At 32.5% G+C, this 24,673-nt stretch overlaps 2 protein-coding genes and 1 long non-coding RNA gene across 3 annotated transcripts; 1 reads left to right on the top strand and 2 right to left on the bottom strand.

The window, feature by feature from the left end:
- Positions 1 to 548: 548 nt before the first annotated feature.
- Positions 549 to 2,793, bottom strand: LOC120357856. Its single transcript, XR_005574860.1, has 2 exons — positions 2,577 to 2,793; positions 549 to 1,780 (listed from the first exon to the last, which is right to left on the bottom strand). It is a non-coding gene; the product is annotated as an uncharacterized LOC120357856 (long non-coding RNA).
- Positions 2,794 to 5,661: 2,868 nt separating this feature from the next.
- On the top strand, positions 5,662 to 7,333 carry LOC105202337 (tetra-peptide repeat homeobox protein 1). Its single transcript, XM_011170800.3, has 2 exons — positions 5,662 to 6,217; positions 6,970 to 7,333. Exons 1-2 carry the CDS (start codon positions 5,677 to 5,679, stop codon positions 7,131 to 7,133), a joined length of 705 nt encoding a protein of 234 aa, XP_011169102.3. The 5' UTR covers positions 5,662 to 5,676; the 3' UTR covers positions 7,134 to 7,333.
- Positions 7,334 to 14,499: 7,166 nt separating this feature from the next.
- On the bottom strand, positions 14,500 to 15,674 carry LOC105202336. The gene is made up of 2 exons (XM_011170799.3): positions 15,517 to 15,674; positions 14,500 to 15,200 (listed from the first exon to the last, which is right to left on the bottom strand). Exons 1-2 carry the CDS (start codon positions 15,568 to 15,570, stop codon positions 14,808 to 14,810), a joined length of 447 nt encoding a protein of 148 aa, XP_011169101.1. The 5' UTR covers positions 15,571 to 15,674; the 3' UTR covers positions 14,500 to 14,807.
- Positions 15,675 to 24,673: the final 8,999 nt, after the last annotated feature.

Genomic DNA, 24,673 nt, shown 5'->3' on the forward strand with positions numbered 1-24,673 from the left:
ATTCCGAAAGGTCACCCACTTGTAATCGGCCGCCCACCGTCTGCGAGCGAACAGAATAAGAAATGGGTCGAGCAACAGGGCCGCGCCGAGAAGGGCGCTGCGTTTTCACGACGGACACGCGAATAACGCGCACCGTGCAAGGACGTTAATTGCTATGCGTCGACAACGGTGGGCGATAATCGATCGTGAATTGGCGGGCGTCCGTAATAGCCGCATCGCTCGCAGGCGGTACAAGTTGACGGACGATTGCAACCGTGGGAAGATATTGTTCCAATTAGCGCTTGAATCTCTAAGATTCACTTAACTACGTTATGCAGTAAGTAAACATGTATTATCAAAAAATGAAAAAAAAATATTATTCTTTTAAATATTTTCAGAATTGATAGAATTTAAACATTGTAAATAACAATGCAAAAGAGAGTATATTATATTAAAAAATATAAATAATAAAAAAGTAATTTATATTAAAAAAGTGAGGAAAATCTAGAAAATTCATGCAAACAAAATATTTTAAATTATTTTGCGGCAAATAATCTAATATTGAATTGCTTTAATATTTCGAAATAATTTATTGATTTAAAAAAGTTCACATGTTACATGTTTTTTTATAATCGTATAATTTGTTATCAATACATATTCATAATGTGTTTTTAAATACACTATAATTAAACAACATTGATTATATTTATAAAATCTATGTTTAATCTATTAGTTAACTAAAACATATCAAAAGTAAATCATTTTACTTAAATCAAAGATAAGATAGCATTAAATAATAAATTTAAACTAAATTAATGAGGTAGATCAGTTTTGATACAAAATGGCTGGTAAAGTCATATTTCTCTTCGAATTATGGATGGACCGTACATCAGTTCGCATTATAAAAAATCAAATACATAACGCATTTTGCATTAAATTAACAGAGTCTCTTGAGTTTCTTTGAAAATCTTTTCTTTTTTTTTTTAATTTTCACAGGGGGAGTTAAACACTTTTCAAGAATATAATGTACTTCTGGTAATACAGTTGCTTCAAAAAAAGGCTTTCAAATTTTGCAAAGTCGATCTCTTTAAAGAATTTTACGTAATCGAATTCTATTTATCGAACAGCGAATATAAACAGATTCGATTTCAAACTAATATTGTTAATATTATGTACAACAAATTTAAATAAGTAATTAATATACTGTTAAACATCCAAAATTAGTATATCAAGTTGGAAGCTGTCAAGAAAGGTAAGCAAACTAGTTCGTGCAATTTGCGCGTAGTTTAATGGAGACCGTCATACGTATCGACTATGTGTCTAGCAATCCTGACAAAACTTCATTGTATTCGCGCTTTCTACGAGACGCATTTATAAGGGTTTGAAAACGACGGGTCTCGCGTGTGAATTCGTCTTTGTTGCCGCCATAAATCACGAGTCTTGTCGCGGGTTAGAGTTACGACCGAGACCGATCGTCGTCAGCTACCGGATAGCCGGTGGCATTCCTGCGGAGATCGATCTGGGGAGAACATAAAGCAAGAAAGCCGGATTGTTTTCTCTTGGCAAACTCATTCTCCCCCTCCCCCCTCTCTCCCCTCTCTCCCTCCGCGTTAACGACTACGCGAAAATGGCATGAGGCGTGGTCAATAATAATGAGGCGAATAGGGTGTGTGTGAATAATCGTTAATGGGCCGAACTGTGTAGAGAGCTGCTGTAGACCGCGCAAGGTCGATAGGTCCTTCGATAGCCGTAACGGTTTCGGAACGCAGATCCGCGAACAATGTACTTCATTTTTGAATGCCTACGCAGAATTAAAAAGAACAATATTAATTTTTGGAAAAAACGCGGAATAAAATTATAATATAAATGAGATGTAAAATTAGAATGAACATCTAGTGGACTTATTAATTATTACGCGAAATCAAATTAAAATTAAAAAAACTGTACGCTGAAAATGTTAGAATTGGACTGCTGTTGCAAAATGCATAATAATTAATTTTCCCAAATCCAATTTTGTTCCTGTTGAATTAACGCATTTTGTTTTTTTTTTTTATGAGTATTGCAATTAAATAATTTTCGTGAGAGGTCTGTAACGCAAAATTACTATTTTTTCATTATCGAACAAAATAATCTTTGTCACATAAACAATTAAAAGTTGGAAATATTAAAAATTAAAACTTGAAAGGGTAATGAGAGTAAACGCGCGATAGTTGATACGCAACAATCTTTCTTTAATTACCGTTTTCTGCTTTACACGAACGTCTCGGCCCTACTTCGAATCATAACATCAACTAATTTAAACGGCAGTCAAATTAAAAATATTAATTATAGTGTTAACTCCATGCCGCTTTTTATTTTCAATATTGCAAATATCATTCTTTTTATCAAGCAAATATCAAATACTAAATTAGTTGATTAAATTTCTCGAATTTAATCAATTAAAACAGTAATAAGTAATGTAACCTATATATAAAAGACTTTCGTGAAAATGTGGAACTTTCAAATCGCGAAGGAAATGAGTAAACACATCAAATGTCTACGGTATATTATACCATGTCTCTCAGAAATTTTATACTCTTCGTGGAAATACGACTCACCTGAATTGTAAATGTTTCAAGCGCCAAGAGATTGCGGAAGTCTCTTTACCGGAATGTTTCGGGCCGGGAGCTGCGCGGCACGATCGCCGCTTCCCTCTTGCCCTTCGATCTCATTGAGGTCTCTTCCGCTCTCATTAATGGCGTGCCGCTGGTTGACCATCGCGTAGCGCGTCTCCATCGATGACGACGGAGGATGCTGCGATTCGGTGCAGCGACTTTCCACCAGCCATCACGGAGGCACATTGCCGTGCAAGCTAATGCTAAGTGAGCTTTTATAGCCGGGCTATACAACGGGTATGTGGGACGGCGAACTTGCGACGACGGGATCAAGGCGGGGCACGTTCTGCACTTCGGACCCGCGTGACAAGATGTAAAAGAAAAATTAAAAGAAAAACAGAATAGAAAGAAAGTTTAATCAATCGTATCGAAAACATACGAGGTTGCGACGCGACCTCGAACCAAGTCGGAAACAGCGGCCGCACCCAAGCGAGTAGGGGTGAATAACGGATTCAAGAAGTTGATTTTATCACCTTCGCAATGCGATGTTTATTGGCGAGCCGACATTGCGCTTGTCACCCGGAGATGGAAAGAAAGGATCTCCTTGAATGGTATTGTAAATACCACTCAGACGCAATAATGAACTGCATGTGACATTTAATGCCACGAAGAAAATGCGGTCGAAGGTTGTGCAAAGAAATCGATGAAAAATAATCGATATGTAATGACATAAAAAATTACTATCTCTACTAATCATCCACTTATCATTTTAACAGTAATAATTAAGTTGACAATATGTATGTATATTTCGATATACACAATAAATTAAATTAAAACAATTTAGTAAAAGACTTTCGAAATTTAACACAATAAGAATAAGTAAAAGGCTAATGAGAGTACCTACTATTAGCTTTTTACTTATTTTTATTGTGTAAAATTAAATTAAATTAAATTAAAATATATGCACTGAGAGAAATATTTGGATGAAATAAATTAAACGTTTAATTAAATAGAATTAGATGAATTTTATAATTATAATTACTATTATAAATATGCAGTTGTTTTGTCCAAACAATTTGTAGCCTTAACCAAACAATTGTTTTTATACAACTATATAACCAAATGATTTGTTAAATGTAATTAAGTTTTTAATATCAGTAACTACAAAATTCATTTGATTATTATTTAACTGAACGTTTGGTTGGTATTTCTCTCGGTGTGTCGCTGCAAAGTGGACTCGAAATATTATATCTAGAGATAAAAAAAATGGAAAGAAATAGTGGCGATTCGGCAGAGCAGAATAGAGCGATCTATTGCCTTTGGCAGATGAGTAATTTGATCTCACAAACGATCAATCCCGCGCACATTGAAAATGTTCACAATGAACGATATGCCATCACATCTACAATGCTTGAAGTAGAACTCACTTGGCAGTGCTCAGTGATTGATAATGTACAAAGCTAAATATACCAGTGATCACCATGATGAAAACGTGTAACGTTGTAGCCGACTGCTCGTCCGAACCATTAGCCGAACAATAATCGATTAATGCATGCGATATGCACGCTAAGCAACTTTGATAATCCCTTTATGTCACGTTTTGTGCTTTGTAATTGAAAACCAGTTGGAGAGGATATCAGCGTACATACACGTGTAGCCAAAAATCCACTCGGCCGCTCGTATTTCGGCTATGCTTTGATAACTTGTAAGTAGAGAATCGTATGCCGTTGTGCCAATAACATACGCAGTTACGAGCATAGTAACGCTTTAGAAGCATATTCTACATATGGCTTTTATAATAATAATTAATGTCCGAGTGCAATTACAAAGGCAGCACAAATTGCAAATTCTATTATGATGAAATATATTAAAAGATTTTCATTTGCCGAGGATTATTATATCTTTTTTAATTAACAGAAATTAAAGCGGATATGGAAAAATACGTTTGCCGGAACTTTATCAAATTCTTTTGTAGTTTCGTAACCGAGAAGCTTCGAGGATGGCTGATCTACATCATAACATTGGACGCACAATGCATTTCTCGTTTCGCCAAGAAGAAAGAAATCACGATGGAAATTGACGAAATGTCCAAGTTAATAAACTTCGCATTTACTGTGTTTCACGTTCGATACATATCGGATACAGTTCTTTTCAATTTACCATTCGATAGAGGTGGCATGTATGACGGATGGAAAAAGCGCTGAAAGAATTTCCGTATTGCTCAATCAACAGTCATCTTTGCGATCTGTGCATGACGTCCGATAATGGCGCTGCAAACGATTCCTGGCATCGTGTCTGCGATCTGTCGCGAACTTGATGGTATCGTCGTGCTCAGGCTCGCACACTCGTATCCGACAACAATAGGGCCCTCATTCCTGGTGACAATCTGCAAAGCCCGGATGACGCGTGGGCAATGCAACCCGTGCCTCGCCTAGACAAATGCACAATACAATACGCAATGTAATCGTTCTAATGGCGACAGACACGTGCATGCCTACGACGAACTGAGAGAAAGCAGGAAGGGGATATGTATAGGACACGCGAATTGTCTTTAGTTTCAAGGTCGTTGATGACTGGATGCTCGCGATGAGTAATCATGATCTAATTCCTTTGACTCTTGCCGACAACAAGACTGTTATCAAGACGCGAAACGCGTATTTGATGTTTAATAATTAATAATACATTTTGCGATAGTCGTTGATATAGTTCTCTTCATGCAGGTTTTTCTTTATTATTTGTGGTACGCATTTTTCAAGAGAAAACAGATAAAAGATGTGAAATAATAAAGAAGTTAGAAATTAATACGTTGCCCAAATAAACTCCGTTCATTCGCTTTTGAACAAGATAACACCGATCACATATTATACGCTACAGCAAGCTAGAAGTAAATATTGTGTCAAGATATTGATCGGATCTAATGTTGTTGCTGCTACCGCGATGAATGATTGCGCGAATAGACGGAGGCAAATGTAACACGCAATATCATAGACGGATGCGTTGAAATGGAACAGCGTGACTTGACCCTCGAGCCGCATAACTTGACTTGCGGCGAGGTGAGACGTTAAGTGCACTCTAGTGTCACCAACACTAGGTGACTGACTTAATGCTGATAAATCAACGAAACGTCATCTCAGCTCGCGGAGAATGTTTGGCGTGTCCTGTGCCCCGCCCTTGGGGTTGGCGGGAGCGTTGGGGCCCGTTCTGGGAGACAATACCCTATAAAAGCGTAGTGGACACCGGTCGATGGCAGCCACATCAACCTCAGCCATCGAGGCAAATTTTCCTGTTGTACCAGCAATCATCTATTGTTCCCTTTTCCGTCATGTGCGCCCTGGTCGCGATTCTCCTCGTAGCAGCTCTTTCGGTGGCAACCGCGGCACCGTCAGGTTATTTGGGCCATGGTGCAGCATTAGCAGGACCGATTCTAGGACCTGCAGCTCTCGCAGGCCCTATTAACGGACCATCCGCACTCGCCGGCCCGGTGGTTGGACCCGCGCGCATATCCGGTGCGGTCGACGGCGGAGCTGTCGTCACTGGTTCTGTGGCTGGACCGTCGGTCGTTTCCGGTAGCATCCCTGGACATACGGCGGTGGTCGGCCCGGCTCTTGGCTATGCCGCACCAGCCTTGGGATGGCCAGCTTATGGTAAGCCACAATGAATTGCTATTATCAAACGAATGATAACAAGCTTTGCCACAAGATATTACTAATTATTTGCTGTTTAAATGGCGCTCTATTTCATAAATTTTAAAGCATTTTTTAATTGTTCTAAACAGTATCAACATCTCATGTATTATGCGCGTGTGCCATATGAGCACGAGTTTAATAATTAATCAATATGTTGCAGCGCATATTTCATTTCACTTGCCAAGACTATTGTTGGCAACCAAACGTTATATTGTTCCAATGTAAGATTGTTGCCAACATTTACTGCAATAATTCATATTTTATAACAGCAAATAATATTTTATCACAGTTTATAATATAAAAAATTCACATTTTTTAAATTATATAAAAACTGTAGAACCTTATTCGTTTGACTCACATTTTGTCAAATCCAAACAAACTCTCTTGATTTAAAAAAAAATTGTTTTATAATTTCTTAACTCGATAATGTTTCTTTATAAAAAAATATGACTTGGATTTTCTTCAAACTTAAAATGTTTCAAAAAAATGTTTTACGCTAATTATTCTACAATAGCATTGAGACTTCTGTTATTAAAAATTTTTGCATTATTTTAGTTACAACTATACAAAATCGATCAAAATATTGCTCAATTGCTTGTTTATAAATTTATGAGTTTGTTGTAATTTTGAACAATTCTCTTGTTTATAGACTCATTACAAGACGTTACTTTTTTTTTCGCACTTCAAATGTACTTCTCTATACTTTTCAGGAGGTCATTATGGAGCAGTGCTTGCTGGTCCTGCTGTAGGTCCAGCGGCTCTCGCCGGACCTATCGCAGCTCCGGCTTTGATCGCTGGTCCATCCGGTAGCATCACTGCTGGACACGCTGGATTAGGTGGCATCGTTCGCGGATATGCGCCTGGACACTGGTAATTCTTTACTCGGCAACACGAAGGACCTCCGCGATTGATCTCTTAGACACTCGCAATCTCGATCACGTTCTGCATCACGATCTTCGTCATTTTGGCATATTTCCAATCACCGTATTTCTTATATATGTATATAACAAATTTTCGTGCATACCACGTTACATATAATAATAATAATAAACGCATGGCACTTCTGGAACAAAATGTTTTGCCTGTTATGTCTTCCCCCGCACGCACTTCTAATAACTGATATATCACACAGTAAACCAATAACTCTGATCTTTTCAAATGAAAATATTTTTCTAAATGTTACAAAAAAAGAAAGATCAAGAATTTCACAATTTCCCGTACATTCTTGATAAATTTAACATTTTGTTGCAAGTGTACAAAAATTGTTTAATAGCGAGCTGACATTAAAGAAACGATACAACGTCCAATTCTTTGAAAACTCATTATATGCGGCAATATTTGCAAATCAATAAAATTCGAGTGGTCAGAGTCTATTGTCTCGACACGTATAATATCTCCTTAAGAGCTAATAGGATTTGGTGTGGCCGGTCAGTGGCCTCTATTTCGCGGTCCATTGTGCCACACCATTGGTGCCGAGGTCTCCATTGCGCGACGATACCCGTCTACCTTCCCCGGTAATTGTCGGAAATTGCCTCAACGCCATACCAATCAGCCGCATATTCTCACACGTAAAGGGAATGGGGCGTCCGCGCGGATATCGGAGCATTTCCCCCCCTTCGCCTCGCCGCCCCGAGATGCACATTCGCTCCGCGACATTCTGCGCATACCGGCCCTTTAATCTCAGATTTTAATCACGGTCAGATGTATGCAAGACTGCGTGTTATGACGATGTCAGCGCATCACACCGTCCGCACGCTCGTATTTTTCATCTGGCTTTTGTGGCCGCAAAAATTATAACACGTTCACACGCGTATTAACATCTCAAAGACAACAGAACTCTGCAAAATATAAATTAGAGAAGTTTTGTATGAAACAAGTACGAATTCTTGTAAAAACTGACTAGATTGAAACCTTTGTAAACACTGTCGTATGGTAAAAAAGCAAAATTAATAACAAATATGCTCGATAGAGAGATGCTTTTTTAAATAAGTTGCGAAATATTAAACTTGGTGACTAGAAGACTCACTCAAACGATTTTCATAATCAGTGTTACTGACTCGCTCGCAGCTTTTGTACTATATCAGCTTAAATCTTATACGATATTAATGGTATAGTACGTACGTGATTGTATACATTTTATATATCTTTCGATGATCTGTGTTTAACATGTAATTTGATTATAATAGTTTTATTTTACGTAGAGCACACAATAAAATTTAAAATAATGTTATACATGATAAATAATGTACCCTTTTCTGTGTGTTCACAGAATGTATACGTATAAATTTATAATTTGCATAAATAATTCAAAGATTGTATATCTTTTAAAATATATATTGCAAATTAAAAATGAATATTAAAATTATTTTTTGTTAAGACATTGTGACGTTATTAAAAGTTTTATACTTAAATATGCTGAAATATATTTAAATTTTAAATTATTAAATTTTAATAATTTTTTAGCTTCTTTTAACATTTTTATTTATTTTCAGAAATCTGTATCTATTTAAATTCTTTTAACATTTTTAAACGATATTTCTATTTCCGCACGATAATGGAGATAGCGATGGCAAATCCGGATTTTCATGACACGCCGCGTCGTGATCTCGTTTTTGCTCGGCCGATTTTTACCGCGTATTCTCAGCGATCTTCCACGGGGTTGAAAGTTGCATTGTTAACTTTTTATTACCATATATCAAATATATAATAACGAGCTTTGCAAGAATAGATATTAGTAAAATCTAATTTTCCTTATTGTCGATTTGATAACTATTACATATTGTTTGTTCTTTTTGGATTCAGTGTAATACTAATTTTCCTTTCTCCAATTTTTTTTCTCTTTTTGATTTATTGTTACATTAATTTTAAAATCTTTCTAAAAGAATGGACTATTAGCAAAGAGTAGTAAAAATTACATATTCTGTCCTCATAATTACATAGATTTCATCGCCGCTATAATAATCATTTCGATTAGTCAAGAACGTCGCTCTGAGAATCTCGGTAGAATCTCGGTCATAATAACGCAGATATCCTGGATACTTTAAGAAAAGGAATAGCCATTACAGGACCTGTTGCACCTGCGGCTGCTATGGTTTTGACCCAATTTCATCTTTCGCGACTGTCATCGGACTCGAATTGAGCTTTCTGATCGTAATCAGTCCGACTGCAAGTTCTACAACTGCAGTTGAGTCTCTTGCAATTTCTGCAGCTGTGATTGAATCTGCTTTAGCAGCAGTAGTTGGACACTTGCAGATTTTTGTAATCTGATTTGTTGCAGATTCTGCGATAGTCGTGACAGCTTTTAACCCAATTCGAAGTACTAAAATATTTTACAGGACACGGAGATTTTTTTTATTTTTAATGTAAATAAACAAAATCTCTCAAAATATTATTTATTACAGCTTTGAGTATTGTAGCTGGACTTGCAGCTTTGAGTGTTGTGGCTGGACTTGCGGGAGCAGCGGTTGCTATAACAGCTACGATTGTTAATGGAATTGTGGTCGAATCCATCTGGCGAAATGGGACGACAAAGGCAACGTACAAAATATAAACGACTCAGTGAACTGTTGCTAATAAGAATAAAAGTTTCCTGTAAAATTATTATATCCAGATTTTAAATAAATTTCAATTAAAAGCCTGGAAACTATCCTTCTATTTATAACAACATGAAGTTGAAATTTTATTGCAGATGGTTTAACGTAATATATCTGAACTGTAATAATATATATTTTATTTTATTGAAAATGTCACTTTTATCAACATTTTCAATGTTTTTAAAAATCATGCACTAAAATTACTATAATTAATTTGTCGCAAATATGTCTTATTTGTTACATCTGATAAAAGAAATAAAAAGTTTTGACAAACTTATTCATGTACGTTTGACATATTATTTATTATTATCATTTAGATAATTATCATCATCTGAAATAGTTAATACTAAAAAAAGTAAAAGTAGCATTTCGAAAATTTATTTAGATAGAATGTAATCATGTGATTCTGTATAATTAACAAATAGCCACGAAGTGGATTATTTGAACAAAGGATATGAGAATTTATTTTAAATTATAAATTTAATAAATATTATAATTTTTTAGAAAAAATACGATTTAAATCTATATCATTTTAATTAATGTTGTAGCGGTTTAATTATAAATTTTAGTGATTATGTTTATTGAAATAAAAGTTTTGTCCTATATATTCACGTTTTATTTTATACACTGTACGTAAAAATTGTAAAAAATATTTCTGAAGCGACTAGAGAGTAAAAATAATATTTTATAATACAGTTTTATTTACTATTTAGGCAGTTATTCTCTGTTAATGTATATAAATAGTAATTATTATTTATTACATATCTTTTTAAATTTATTTTATTAATCAATAAAAAACAATTTTATCAGTTATGTTGACATTATTTGAACAATACAAAGTTTGAATTTTTTTAAATATCTTTTTTGTATATTTTAAAAAGGATTGGAACATATTTCAACACTACTATATTGCTTTTCTCTGTCATTATTGATACTTTTAAATAAACTTTATAATAAAAAGAATTGCTTATGAGAAAATCGATGAGATTGCAACTGGCAATCCGTGACAAATCCACAAAAGAGGATTGAAAAAGTCATGGTGGAAATACAGTCACCGAAGTTGCCCGTAAGCGAGAGCAAACTTTATTGTACTTCATCAACCGAGTGGTCGAAGGGGAGCTTGTTACGTCGGAAGTAGTCGTCGCCGCGTGCTTGATGAGAAAAGTTTAATCTACTAGCCCGTAATGCGTTTTTGTATCACTCGTGAAATATGAATCGCGTTGCATCGAGCTATTTTTGAATAATACGGTGCCCAGTGATTTTATATTTAAAATAAATAACTAATTACTGAAAGTATTTTTCATTGTAAAAATCCAACTTTTATAACTGATTTCAATATTATTTTAATTGTATATCTCATTGTTGATAATTAAAAAAAATATTCATAAGCGTTTAAATTAATGCATAACAAGGACACAATGTTTTTACTCGTCGCGAGTCGCGTTTTTATCTGATTCCAGAAAAAAAGGAACTCTGCAACGCTACGTGAAATCGCACGACAACACCAATCGTCGAACTACCCATGCACCACACGTCCAAAACGAACCGAGTTATGCAAATTCGCGTACACGCAGCTCTGTATCCGTTCCCATTGGTCCAGGACGGATGCGTCGCTGATATTGTTCTCAAATCACTCGACGTGCTGACGTGGGACACGAGAATGAACGCGTCCTAATAGTAGCCGATGATAATGCGCTCGATACGATTACGCTCTCGAAATGATTCGATCCGATTGGAAATAGATTGATTTATTACGCATTCAGCAATACGTCCGAATTACTTGCATGATTTTGCATGAACAATACATCAACACACACACACATACTAACACGCTATATCACAAACACACAACACACACAACAAACAAATGATGTTTGCCTTTATGTAATTGATCTTTTAAACTCAAATAATTACACAGCAAAATTATCGAATTTGTCATTTTCATTTGCCAGCCAATTTTTTCTGCATGGGAAATCACGCTGTGATTGATGTCTGTCGATATTATCTGTATTGCAATTTTCTTGCGATATTAAATTTACATTTAATTATTTAAAAATGAAAATATGTCGAATAAACAATTACTTTTTAAAGATTTTAGCCAACAATGTTTCACGTTCAATATTATTTATTGGGTGCATTTTATTATGCATAATTTGCTCTATAAAATACAAATTAAAAATCCATTATTTATTATTTGTTAACAGTAATTTTTTTTGCTTTACTGTACCGTGATACATATAGTTTGCTAAAATGTTTACGAATAGGTACACATAGTGACCTGTTTGAGAGCAATATACATTGAATTTCTACGATACATGCTTTAACTGTTATTGCAACTCGAGTATTCGTGGGCTGAACCATCGTCAATCCAACATTATAGGTAATAACGGTGACGCAATCATTACATTTCAATCAGGTTTCCTACTCTATATATATATTCACGATCGCCAATATCGGACAAATTTAATTTAAATTTGCTCTTCGAAAAACGAGTTGCAAAAACGTATCAAAGAAAAAATCTTTATTATATTATTATTTAAAGAAAAGCATTGCATAATGTGTAACAGAAAATATTGTCCAACAAAAAATATAAATATTCTTAGAAAACAAAAATAACACTATCGGGAAGCAATTAAAGATTTTCGATGCCACTCCAATTCTGTTAAATGCATAATATTTCGTAATCGTTTTATACTGTTAATTTAATCCCATCGTAAAAAGTGTACTAACAACAAAGCTTATTAAAATTAAAAAAATTACGCGTTTAATATAATAATAAAAAAAACAATTGTAATATTAATAAGTAAAGTAATAAGTAATATTAATAAGTTGCTATTCAGATAAATGCATTATTGGTACCAATAATTTTCCATCTGCAATCTCAAAAATAACTTACTTTGATTATTAAAAAGATACTGTATTAAAAAAAGCAAAAAAAGATAAGAAATAAACGATAAAAATGCTATAAATAACATATAGGTATAATATATTATCAGGATTTCATGAATTGTTTGGCTAGTGTATTTAACATACGACATTTGTAGCCATATTAGTGTGTAGCGAAACTCTCAAGTCTATATTAACTTAATATATAGACTATAGTCTTATAGACTATAGTCTTAATATTAAGACTATAGTCTTAATTAACTTTTATCGAGAAATGATTTAAAAGTTTCGCTAATATGATTGTAATTGTATATAAAAGCACTAATTGGTACACAAAATATTCATTAAACCCTCTGATAATTATTTTAAACCATTTTGTGTAATAAGAATTTATATTTTCCCTTTTTTTTAACGTTGAAAATATCATAGCTGATATTATTAAAAACCTTTAATTGCTTTCTTATCTCTGTTACCTTTAAATACGTATTAACAGTACATTTATAATTACAATACTTTTATCAGTTACAATTTAATCAATACCAGACATGGTTTCTTTTGCGTGTAGAAAAAAAAACGGAAAATATAAATTCTTATTATTTGTTATTAATACGTTTAATATTTTGTGTACATAATTTATACAACGTTATAATAAAGTCAATATAAATTATTTAAATACGTAATATTCATAAAATAAAATTATTCATTAAAATTTGATTACCTTGTACATAATTAGGATGTGCCGTAGTCAATATAATGCGACTTTTGCATACAAGCTACGTAAATCTTATACCAAACTCAATTGTCAACGTCCTGCTTTTATTAAGTAAATATGCTTAGGTTAGTTAAATCACTTTGAGCTTTTACACGCGGCGTGATTCTGGAATTGTTTGTCCCTTTCAAGTTTGAACTCCTTCCAACCGTTGTAAGTAGAAGCAGCACGTCAACTCGCCAGTATTTGCGATTTCTCTACAATCTGGTTTTTTATTTCCGACGTGTGCTGGAGCAAAATGTGCAGATTAAGGTAGGATTAATTTAAGCACGCAGTAAAAAATACATTTGTAAATTTATTCTGTATAACACATAAATCATAATTTATCTTTGTATATGAAAGAGAAAGTTAATAAAAATTTTATTTGTAAACTTACATTAAAATATAGATAAACAGTAATTAATAAATATTAGAACTATGAGTAAGTTATTTCGTAATTCAGAATAATAATTTTCAATATTTTTCGTTGGCGCAAAGTGTTCGATGATATTCGTTCATTTTTTTGATCGCTCAGATTAAACATCTTATATTAAACGCAAGTGTATTTGTTTCACAAATGAATATTCAATTTTTTTATAATCTAGGGAATTTCAAATTATTTGAGACAGCCAATATCAGTCTGCGGCGGTTCTTGATATCTAATAATAATATTTGTGTAAATTTTTTACAAATTCCAGCTTACGTGAACTTGCGCACCGCATATTCGTCGATCTTGAAATATAGTCCTTAACTGAAGCCGTAATATCACAAAATACGTGATGTTATAAATTAAATTGATGAGAAATTTAATACTATACTGATTCTCACGATCATTTTAAAACACTGCAAAGAATTTATTGCGAAAAATAACAGAATTCGAAACTAGATCGAACTCTCTGCATTCCGTTCTGGCATCTTCGAGGAAATTTATTAATTTTTATAGCCGTGTAAAAATAGTAAATTAAATTGGAAATCGATTAAAGGATATATTGGAATTAGAAATTATAGCTGAATATTGATAGTAAAATATATTGTCACACAATTAATATTTTAGTGTACATAATAAAATAACATAAGTTTTCATTTTTATGTCAAGGAACAGGCATCTTACAACTATTGTCTAATTAACAAATGTTGAAGTTACATGATACTCAAAATGGTTTTATCCATGTACTTAATCATACTTACTATTAGTAAGTTTATCAAGAACATTATTTAAATCTATTGTGCATCGTACAATATATTGTGCATATTAATTAACATATAGTATAATTGTTTTAGCTTCAATATTTTAAAATAAATTGCAAATCTTAACGCTTTGTTAGACTCCTGGAGATGCAGCGGCGGCACTTGCAGCGGAAGCAGCACCACCATTACCTCCGTAATTGCCTAAAAAACCTGGCGCTACACGACCAGGAGCTGATACTACACGATTCTCAAAATTTGGCCATACGTCTCCATGCACGAAACGATGCAATGCACCATATTGAGGTGGAACAGTTATATAATCCCTCAAACCAGTACGGAAATCATCGAAGTGCGTTCTGAAGCCGTTAGCAGCAGTTGATAGTGTATTAGCTGCTGATGCCGCAGTATTATGATATAACTCGCCAAACCTGGGTATATTTGCAGCGTTCACAAGATTGGGAAAAGCTTGGGGGTGTAATAATTGTGGTAATATTCTTTCTTGCGTTATTACTGCTCCCTGTATCATCTGTAATAATTACACAAAATATTGTTAATGAGTACAGTGTTAAATTAGAAAAATACTTGTAAAAATAATATGTATATGTATGTATTGAGTAACAAATAAGCATTCTATACACACACATACAATTTCCTAACTTTATAATATTTCTTTCGCTTTAGAGTTTTTAAAATTTTATAATGAATATAATTAATACAAAGTGTTATAATTTCACACACGAATTTAAATATCATTATTGAAAAATGTAAAACTTTGTTAATTTAATTTGTAATTAATTTGAATACTTTAGAATATCGTTATTAAGCATGGTATATTTACGTACACTTGCCGAAAAGAACGTCAGAAAGATCGCAGAAACGATGTGACTTCGAGCCATGATGAAAAATTAAATGTCTTTGTGCAAAGTATACTTCAGTGCTTGTACTGAATTGTTAATTGCACGAAACTAATTTCTGTCATCCGAGATCGGCTTTTTATATACAGAGACCGTGTATCTCTTTATGCAAAATTCGTGTCCAGAACTTTAAACATTGATACGTCTCGTCCAGTTTATCGAATTTAGGTACTTCGCACGATTTCGATTGCAGTGAATACGTGATAACGTAAGTAAGATGATCTCAATCGTGTCTCGTGTGCGATGAGCTCACGTTTCGCCATGCCCTTGAAATACATTTGTATAAACGAAATATAACAGAATCGGTTCTATAAGCTAATAAGTATAAATAAGTTGAAATACACAAGCTAAAACATATGCCAGTAAAATAAAAATTGTAAAAAAAAGAATTAAAAAATTTTACGGACATATGTAATTATCTTCATAATAAAAAGCTTAATTACATATTATAATATTTAGTTATTATATGTAATATATTCATTAATTCGAAAATTTATAAAATAAATTGATTATAACAAGTTATTCGATAAAATTATACATTATTTACAATTGTAGATAATTTTACACATTTAAAAAAAAAATATAATATAGTTCTTCTAAATAATTATTTTATTTTGAAAAGCATATAAAGCAAAGATTATAGAATTTCAGTACGTCAACAATGCAACTTTGAGGCGCGTATAATATTCTCGGTTATTAGAGATGCTCTGGTTATTACAAATTTTAATTGGGACAAAATTGATTACTCCCCTTTTTCCTTGCTCTTTCCCCTCATTCTCTCTGTAATGCTACAAGCATGCAGCACATTCAATCCTAAATTTAAAAAAAGAAATATCTCACATGTTTGTAGCAACACATAAATACAGTCTTTCGTCATATTATTATGCAGCCAATTTACCATTCAATAATGGGATTCGCGTATTATTTTAACAAAGATTACTAATGGTAAAGAAATTGAAGTTGTTTTATGAATTAAAAAATGTATAAATACTATGTTTAATTATTAAGATATTTAATATGTACAATTAAAGGATATATAAAAAACGTCCAAAATAAAATTTTTACCAAGGAAAAAATAGCTAATTTAATCAGAAAAATATCATTGTGATGTGAATAATTTTTTCAGCGTTTTTCGATTTATCGTATTAGTTTTATATATTATGTTCTTGAACATTTATGGAAAATATAATTATGTCACTGTAAAAAATTATAAATAATAATTATAAAAAAAAATTATAAATAATAATTATTAAAAATAATGATCAAAATGCAACAATATGTATTTGATTAGGCAACTTTCGCTATGCGCTATATATTAATAAGTGAAAATCCACATAAACAAGGCTATGAGTTGTATTATAACATATCATCGCAAATACTGAAATTCATTCATTTTCGAATAGCATTTGTGTCATGGATATTGAATATTTTTTTTCTTTGAAAATTAATCTTTTAGTACTGTGATAACAATGCGAGGAACGAAGGTAGTTACGTGAAAAATGTCGAACTTGCAAAATGTGCAATCAATAGCCGAAAGAAAACAATACTGACACGAATAACTTCTGCTGACTGCTGAATCATTAATTTGGTATCAACAATTTAATTGATTCATCCATTTTTATTGTCTGCCTCAAAAGAATCGCTTATGAACCATGCTTTTTCGCTTTTAGCAATCAGTTAACCGGATAATATTACTTGAATTCAATTTTAATTATATTTAATTACTTTTTTTGCGTTTTGTAATATTAAAAATATTAATTAATATTATTAATAATATAATCGATAACGTTTAAATCATGTAAAAATACTTTGAGATTTTAATGCCTATGTATTCGTACTACACTAGCATAAATTATTTAAATAAAAATAGTAAATGTTTCGTGAAATATACTATATAATAATTCTACGTTATATGAAAAAAATATAAAATGAAAAATAGACTCTCTCTCTCTCTCTCTCTCTCTCTCTCTCTCTCTCTCTCTCTCTCCCGTTAATAATGATTTAAAAGCGATAATAAATAACGGAATATATTCGTCATTTGATTTAAACGGCTTCACTTTCTGCCCTCGGTTTTGAAACGCTCTGTAGAGATATATAAATATTGGATTGATAAAACGTTCACGTGGCTGTTACGCACTCGTGATTTTTTGATCTAGCTTACAGCATTGCACGTAAAGCTAACGAGCAATTCCGTAGTACACATCGGTGTATTTTTCTCGGTGCGTGCACGCTCACAGAGACAACAAGCCGCGGGGGTAACAATGAAATACAATTAAACAGACAATTTTACGCGGGTGCGGAGAAAAACAGGAGAGCTATTTCCCACTGGTAATCCTCATAATGGCATAACGCAACGGATCTGATGCACTTTGCTCTAATGCACTCAGCATTGCAGCCGTCAACAATGCCCTGGATGGAACGCTTGAAATTAATATCTCGTTGCGGGATATCGTCGGAAATTCTGATGGACAATAATAGGAATGTTAAAACGTGTATAATATAGTTTTTTTTTTTATATTTTTAACCTCTGGAATGATTCATTCTATTTTAAATACTCATAAAATTCAAATAATAATAAAGTATTTGATAGAAAAGAATATATAATTTAAAATACGCATATTGCAAAATCGCGAAATGTACGTTTACACTGAGAAAAAAGTTTGATATTTATTACTATAATTGTATAGTAAGATAAATATAGTTAAAAACTTTATTTTTACACTGAAAAAATTACTAAATTTTGATAAATATTTGTTCAAGTAGTTGCAATGAAATATTTATTTACGGTACATAAATATTTGCTGAATAAAAAAATAATGATTAAATTAAATTAGTGATTTTTGTACTAAATAAATATTTATTTACACTTGAAAAATATTTCATTGCTACTATTCAAACAAATATTTATTAAAAGTTTAGTAATTTTTTCTCTAAAGGTAGTTATTATTGATATAATATTAGTAATAATAACTTCGAGTTTTGTTAATTATGAAAAAAGTTTGCTACAAATTATAATAATTACAAATATTAATATCATAAAATATCAAAATATGGAAGAGAAAAATAAAATAAACATTTCCATGTATTAAATTCAATCATAATTATAATGAATATAACTATTTTTTAAATATTTGTTTATTATTTATGTAGTAATGACTATTAACTATAATTTACATAATTAAAATAACTATAAATAATAATTGGCAAAAAAATGATTATAGATTGTAATTAAATTATAGTAATTCCAATCATGTTTTGCTCTCAGTTTATCCAATTGTATTCTATTTTTTATAGGAATGCGGACGTTTGAGAATTCAAGAACGTTTATTAAAAAACTGAACTGAAGGTAGGCATGTTTGGCGCGATTGCATGTTTCTCTCAAACAAAACCTCCCGCGAGATAACAATGTATCGCGGTCACGAAGGAGGATTGCAGGCGTTTGAAACGTTCGTGAATTTTCCCGCAGCAACCGGCATCACCGATAACGTCTTTAACTTTACGCCTGCATACCGATAAGCCCGACAACTTAAATGTTGCGTCAGACCAGAATGCCCGAATTCGGATTTATCCATTTACACCTTGCTAAAAAGGATCATTCAGCAACACGCAACAATGGCACGGAAGATCACGTCGACCCTTCGCTCCGATATCGTAAATAGAGTGTGAAAAGAAAAGAAAGATTCGAGATACCGTTGTATTTAACGTAAAAAAAATTCCCACAGCGATTTAATCTTGATCAACTATCGGTAATTACGATAATTCAATCTATATTTAAATCTAGATTTGATATCCACGAGCCAATAATTTTGATCATACTCACTCGAATAATTATAAAGAGAGATAAAAAGTTTCGAAGGCAAATGCGTATATTAATTACAAATTCAGATATTTGCTAGAAAGTAATTAATTATTCATTCGACTTATTATCAAGACGCAAAATTATGTGTTAATTAAAATTGAATATTCACTTCGAGAGACTTAATCTCGACAGTGATATTAACTTTAATATTAAATCAATCTACCCTCCCAGGAGCTTATATTCGTCGAGAGACTCTTTTAATGTTTGCCTTTTCGTTACGCCATTGCGAGAGATATAGGGAGAATCTAAGAAGAATCCTAATCTGACGGCAAAGGATGGTGCCAGACGAAGATTAATGGTCCCATGATACTGGATCTCCCCAGGCTTCTTCATACAATTTGTACGAAACTTGCAATCATACTTTTCAACTCCAAAAAAAAAAAAATACTTTAAATATTAGAATACTGTAGAATATGTTCACAGCTCTAAGAACAATTCAAAAATTTGTTCAACGATAACTTTTTGAGACGCGTTAAAATATTTTTGTGCATAAAGTTTTAACATTATGCAATATACGTCAAATTCTGATATTCTATGTCCACAGTTACAAAAATTCTAATAGACTTTGCACGTAGAATTTATGAGCTTTTGTTTCTACTTGAAATAAATTTTTCTATTTTTCTACACAAGACGCACACGAAGCATTCTAATGGTCATTCTTTGTCTGTCGAAAACTGAAGCTAAATTGAAAAGAATGGTAGCCATTTGAACATCAATATGTCAATAGTTACAAAGTCATTTCACATCCAGAATTTATTTCTGAAAAAAGATTTATTGTGGATAAACTTGAGAAGAACACTGGTACAACACGTAACAAAAGTCTAATTTATTATAATTAATTTGAAGAAGATTGCAATATCAATTTAATAGACTTAATTTATAATAACTGTAATAAACACAATGATGTATAAATTAACATAATCCTACGCGTATTAGAATTCATGCAAATGTAGTATCTGTGCAATGTGTGAAATATAAATTTTAGCAGAATCCGTTATTTTATGCGGAAAAATCTCGAAAATCTCTCAACATAATGCGTTGACGTGCAAAATAATAATACTCCAGTAAAAGTTGAATATTAACGGTCACTTTATTAAATTATGCAAACAGAAAATCACAGAGAGCATAATTATTCCTAAATGCGCTTATATAAGTTATATTTAATGATTCCTTCTTATTTCAATATTCTATTTGTCTGGCTGTTTGCTTTTTAAAAGATGGAGGATTGTTCTAATTACACATATATAAATAAATAAATATTAGAAAGAGAGAGAGAAAGAGAGAAATGATTAATTTTTCTAGAAACAAGTAGTGCAAACAAATATAGATTAGCTTATAAAACAGATACATTTTGCAGTATAGACATTTTTCATAATTTTACTTGTCCCATGGACACGATCATTCTCATCTTATCGATCTCAAGAGGTCGACCATTGGTTTTCCATCTATTCTCGTTACGATCGCGTCCGTTTTCCTACCATCTCTGTAATCTGCTTCTCGCATACATATCGCGTCGCCCAAAGCCATTATCAAACGGTTATCAATTTTAAATTTGATCTTTGTGACATGCAACGTCGTTTCTCGGACGATTTATGGCCCGTTGAGAAAAAAAACTGCGATATTTACGTGAATTCATCAAATTGCTTTAATGATAAAATATTTTTATTGTGAGATAAATGCACATTCCGATTATATAATATAGTTGATAAATAATAAAATAAAGTACATAATCGCATATAACAACAATAAATTATACAATTTTAGATAAATACTCCAAGTATATTTGGGTAACAAAGCGTAACGTTCTATTATATAACATTAAATTATTACTTATTCCAAAATAATAAAGCATGATTTCGATCGTAATTGCGGATGAATAATTGAAGTTTATTCATATGATTCAGCAAATAAAACGCGCTACGTTGCGCCTATTTTTGTCATCATTATGGCTAATTGCCTGCATTTAACGGCATTTAACCGGTCGCTTATCGTTTAGTGGCAATGTTTTAGGCGATCACCGCCATTATTACCGTCTGCAATTGTAGGCGATCGCCTTTGCCCGGATGCCAGGCTCCAAACGCGGCAATAATCTAAGCTAATTTAAAGATAACGGCGAAACAATACCTAGGGCGTAGCCTCCATTGCAAAACCGCCGATAAATTTTACAGCAGTTCCGTGGTACGTTGTAGGTAACTCCTGTATCCGAGCTGCGCGATAAGGTGTTTAATAAAACGATATTGAACTACCCGAAGTTAACACCGGAACATTGCTAACATTATTCAGAATTATTAATGTAACTTTGCGTTTGTTTAATTAAAAGTAGAGTGATTGCCGATTGCGATTTGATCGGATGGGAAAATCGATATGAAAAGGAGAGATAAATACAAATATTTTTGTAATCTAGATTTAAAAGATAATTTCGTTGGATATGAAAACATTTTTTAGAAACTTTCTCACATCTCGTGCGAATCTAGATTTTATTTATTTTTTTAAAACATGTGTTAAATACAACTTAAATTTGCTTCTTTTATTTTATTATAATCAACTGCAGAATAATTCTAATTATCAAAATAATATGCTGATATTAGTACAACAGCATCATAACTGCGACTTCAGTCGTATGTATACGATGCCACTTTTATGTTTCATGACGATAAATCTATAGGTTCTGGATACCGTCCAAAAGTCTTCTTACGTAAAAGCTCAGTAGGATTGCACGACATTCCACAAGACGTCTCTGTTCGACAATCTCTCGCGGTTTTTCCTCTCCTGGGATCGACGTCACACCAATTCTTTTCGCTCCCTTTTCTATGGAAAACGCTGGGAAAGCGCTCCAAAAATTAAATCGCAAGATTTTTATTTTTTATTCATTCCATTTTAAAAGACGCAAAAGTAAGGTTGACTTTAATGCAAAATATTGTTTCAATAAAATGCTACAGATACACAATAAATAGAACTTTTAATTCTACTTAACTAAGTTCAAACATTTAGATAATATATTTCTCGATAAGTATCTGTACATCATGTTGTATCAATGATAAAGTTGTTTGAATAGAAAAGTTCAACAAAGCAAGATTCAAAACCTGCAAATGTAAAAGTTCCTTGGATTTTAGAATTTGCCGACTTGCATTAAGCATCGTCAAAGTAGAAGATTCTGTGTAGGGAAGATTCATGGATGTAGACGATATATGACGTACATACAATAGTAAGAGAACGTAGACATTCTACAATTGTTACTTTCATAAAGCATTATCTTAATTTTATGTGAAATATATTGACGTTTTCCACGTAACTTTTCGACGTTTCGTCTGCAAATATATAATAGTAATGTAAAATTCTCACGATGGTCATGCGCATATAAGAAGTTGAGAGACAGCCGTCATGTCTGATGATAATAAATTCCTCTCAGCTATTCTCCGCGCGTCTGGCGGGTCACGGACGTTTTTCACTGTCGGTGCGTTTGACCGCATTCAAAGTTCTCCATAGCATCCAGAGAGGAGTGAAATTTCTCCGCCTCGCGCTGTCGATGCGAGTGCACCAACGAATTATTTCTCTCGAATAAGGGCGGGTTTCCTGCTCGGGGCTCGATGCCATTAGTAATGGTTTTAATTTGTGCGGCTGAAACTTCACCCTCCGCCGGCCTCCGATCGGGACGAAATCGATGACGAACGAGTTAGGAGCGACCGCCGCGCTTCGTGTCGCTCGGAAATGGATTCTCTGGGGAAAGTAATACGTACCGAATCGAATCATTTTCACAGAAGTCGCACGGAAATCGAAGAGACTTTTGTGTTATCGCCGCGCGGCATGATCGTGGCTTCGTTTCAGCGATTAATTACTTGATCCACGCGTATTTTATTTCAGATGTGCGTATTTCACTTCAAATACGCCAAGATCGCATGTTTGAAGCTACATCAAAACCATTCTTCGCATACTTGAGAGTGAATAATTCCTAGTTGAATCCTAATCGAATTTGTGAGACTCAGAAAGCAATTTACTATGGCTAAAGAGAAGCTATATATGTATATATGTGTACGTTATTCTTAATTAAATGTTTTCGAAGAATGACAAAAATGTATTGCATAAAGTATATTACCATGTAATAACATCTTTAAAAAAAAGAAATAAGAAAATGACAAAGATCAGCTAAAGATATTTAAATTTTGAAAAATTCTATCTATCTCTATATATATATATTATATATATATATATATATATATATATATATATATATATATTCTACTTCAATATCCGCATCTCGATTTGCATGTTCCGATACACATTAAAAGAAAATTTTTTGTTATTAAGTAAATATAAATATTTATTTTAATTATTTTCTTGATTTAAAGAAATATTTTATAGATTTATAAAAAAAATTATTTTAGACCCGATAAACATTTATTTATATATAGGAAGTAAATATATTTATTTGATATTTGAAAAACCTTTTTTCAAAGTGCATCGACTTATTTAAAAAAACAATGTGTGATTTATTTATAAAGAATTTATAAAGAAGCATTCTACTTTCTGTAAACGCTACAGCGTCTTACTCATGAAAGTACTTTACGAAAAATATAGATACTTGGTGTAAGACCTATATCACGTCTGTTGAATGAATATTGCCATCTAAAGAAACAACAAAAATTAAAAAACACAACATTAGCAACATCGAATATACTGCCATCCTCCGGATGCGTAAGCAACTATTGCGCCATGTTCGACTGCAACTCCAACCAAACCACTTGGAAACTCGATTTCAATCTATCATGGGGTTCGTGTCTCGGCTAACTTTCGACTCTCGTAGAATTATTTTGAAATCCATTATTTGAATATTTTTCTTACACTTAAATTAGTGCTATAATTTCAATATGTACTATGCGAGATTCGCCTGATAACCTACAGAAGCAAAATTACAGCAATATGATTCATCTTGCAGAACCTAAATAAACATGCAAAACATTTAAATCAATTTAAATAAATGACATTGTTAATTTTTAAAGTAATTTTAACTAACATTTGTTACATTTAGCACTTTGTCGGATTTTTTTTAAACGCAAAGATAAGCTTTTATTTTACTTTGTTTTGATAAGTTTTTGAACATTTTAAGTAGAATGTGAAACAGCAATAATTAAATATTATAAAATAAAATAAATATTTTGTCTATTATTGTATTCATATTGTTTTTGTTTTCACGTTTTGAGCAGCTTTTCAGTTTTTGCTTAATCTTTC

The sequence above is a fragment of the Solenopsis invicta genome, chromosome 5 (genome assembly GCF_016802725.1).
Source record: "Solenopsis invicta isolate M01_SB chromosome 5, UNIL_Sinv_3.0, whole genome shotgun sequence".
Classification (NCBI taxonomy): Eukaryota; Metazoa; Arthropoda; class Insecta; order Hymenoptera; family Formicidae; genus Solenopsis; species Solenopsis invicta.

Excerpts from the sequence above, each read along its gene's own strand:
- LOC105202337 (XM_011170800.3), top strand. The coding sequence starts at position 5,677 with ATGCTGATAAATCAACGAAACGTCATCTCAGCTCGCGGAGAATGTTTG. Across the intron at positions 6,218-6,969 it reads CTTGGGATGGCCAGCTTATG|GAGGTCATTATGGAGCAGTG; the intron begins GTAAGCCACAAT and ends TATACTTTTCAG.
- LOC105202336 (XM_011170799.3), bottom strand. The coding sequence starts at position 15,570 with ATGGCTCGAAGTCACATCGTTTCTGCGATCTTTCTGACGTTCTTTTCG. Across the intron at positions 15,201-15,516 it reads TGACGTTCTTTTCGGCAAGT|ATGATACAGGGAGCAGTAAT; the intron begins GTACGTAAATAT and ends TAATTATTACAG.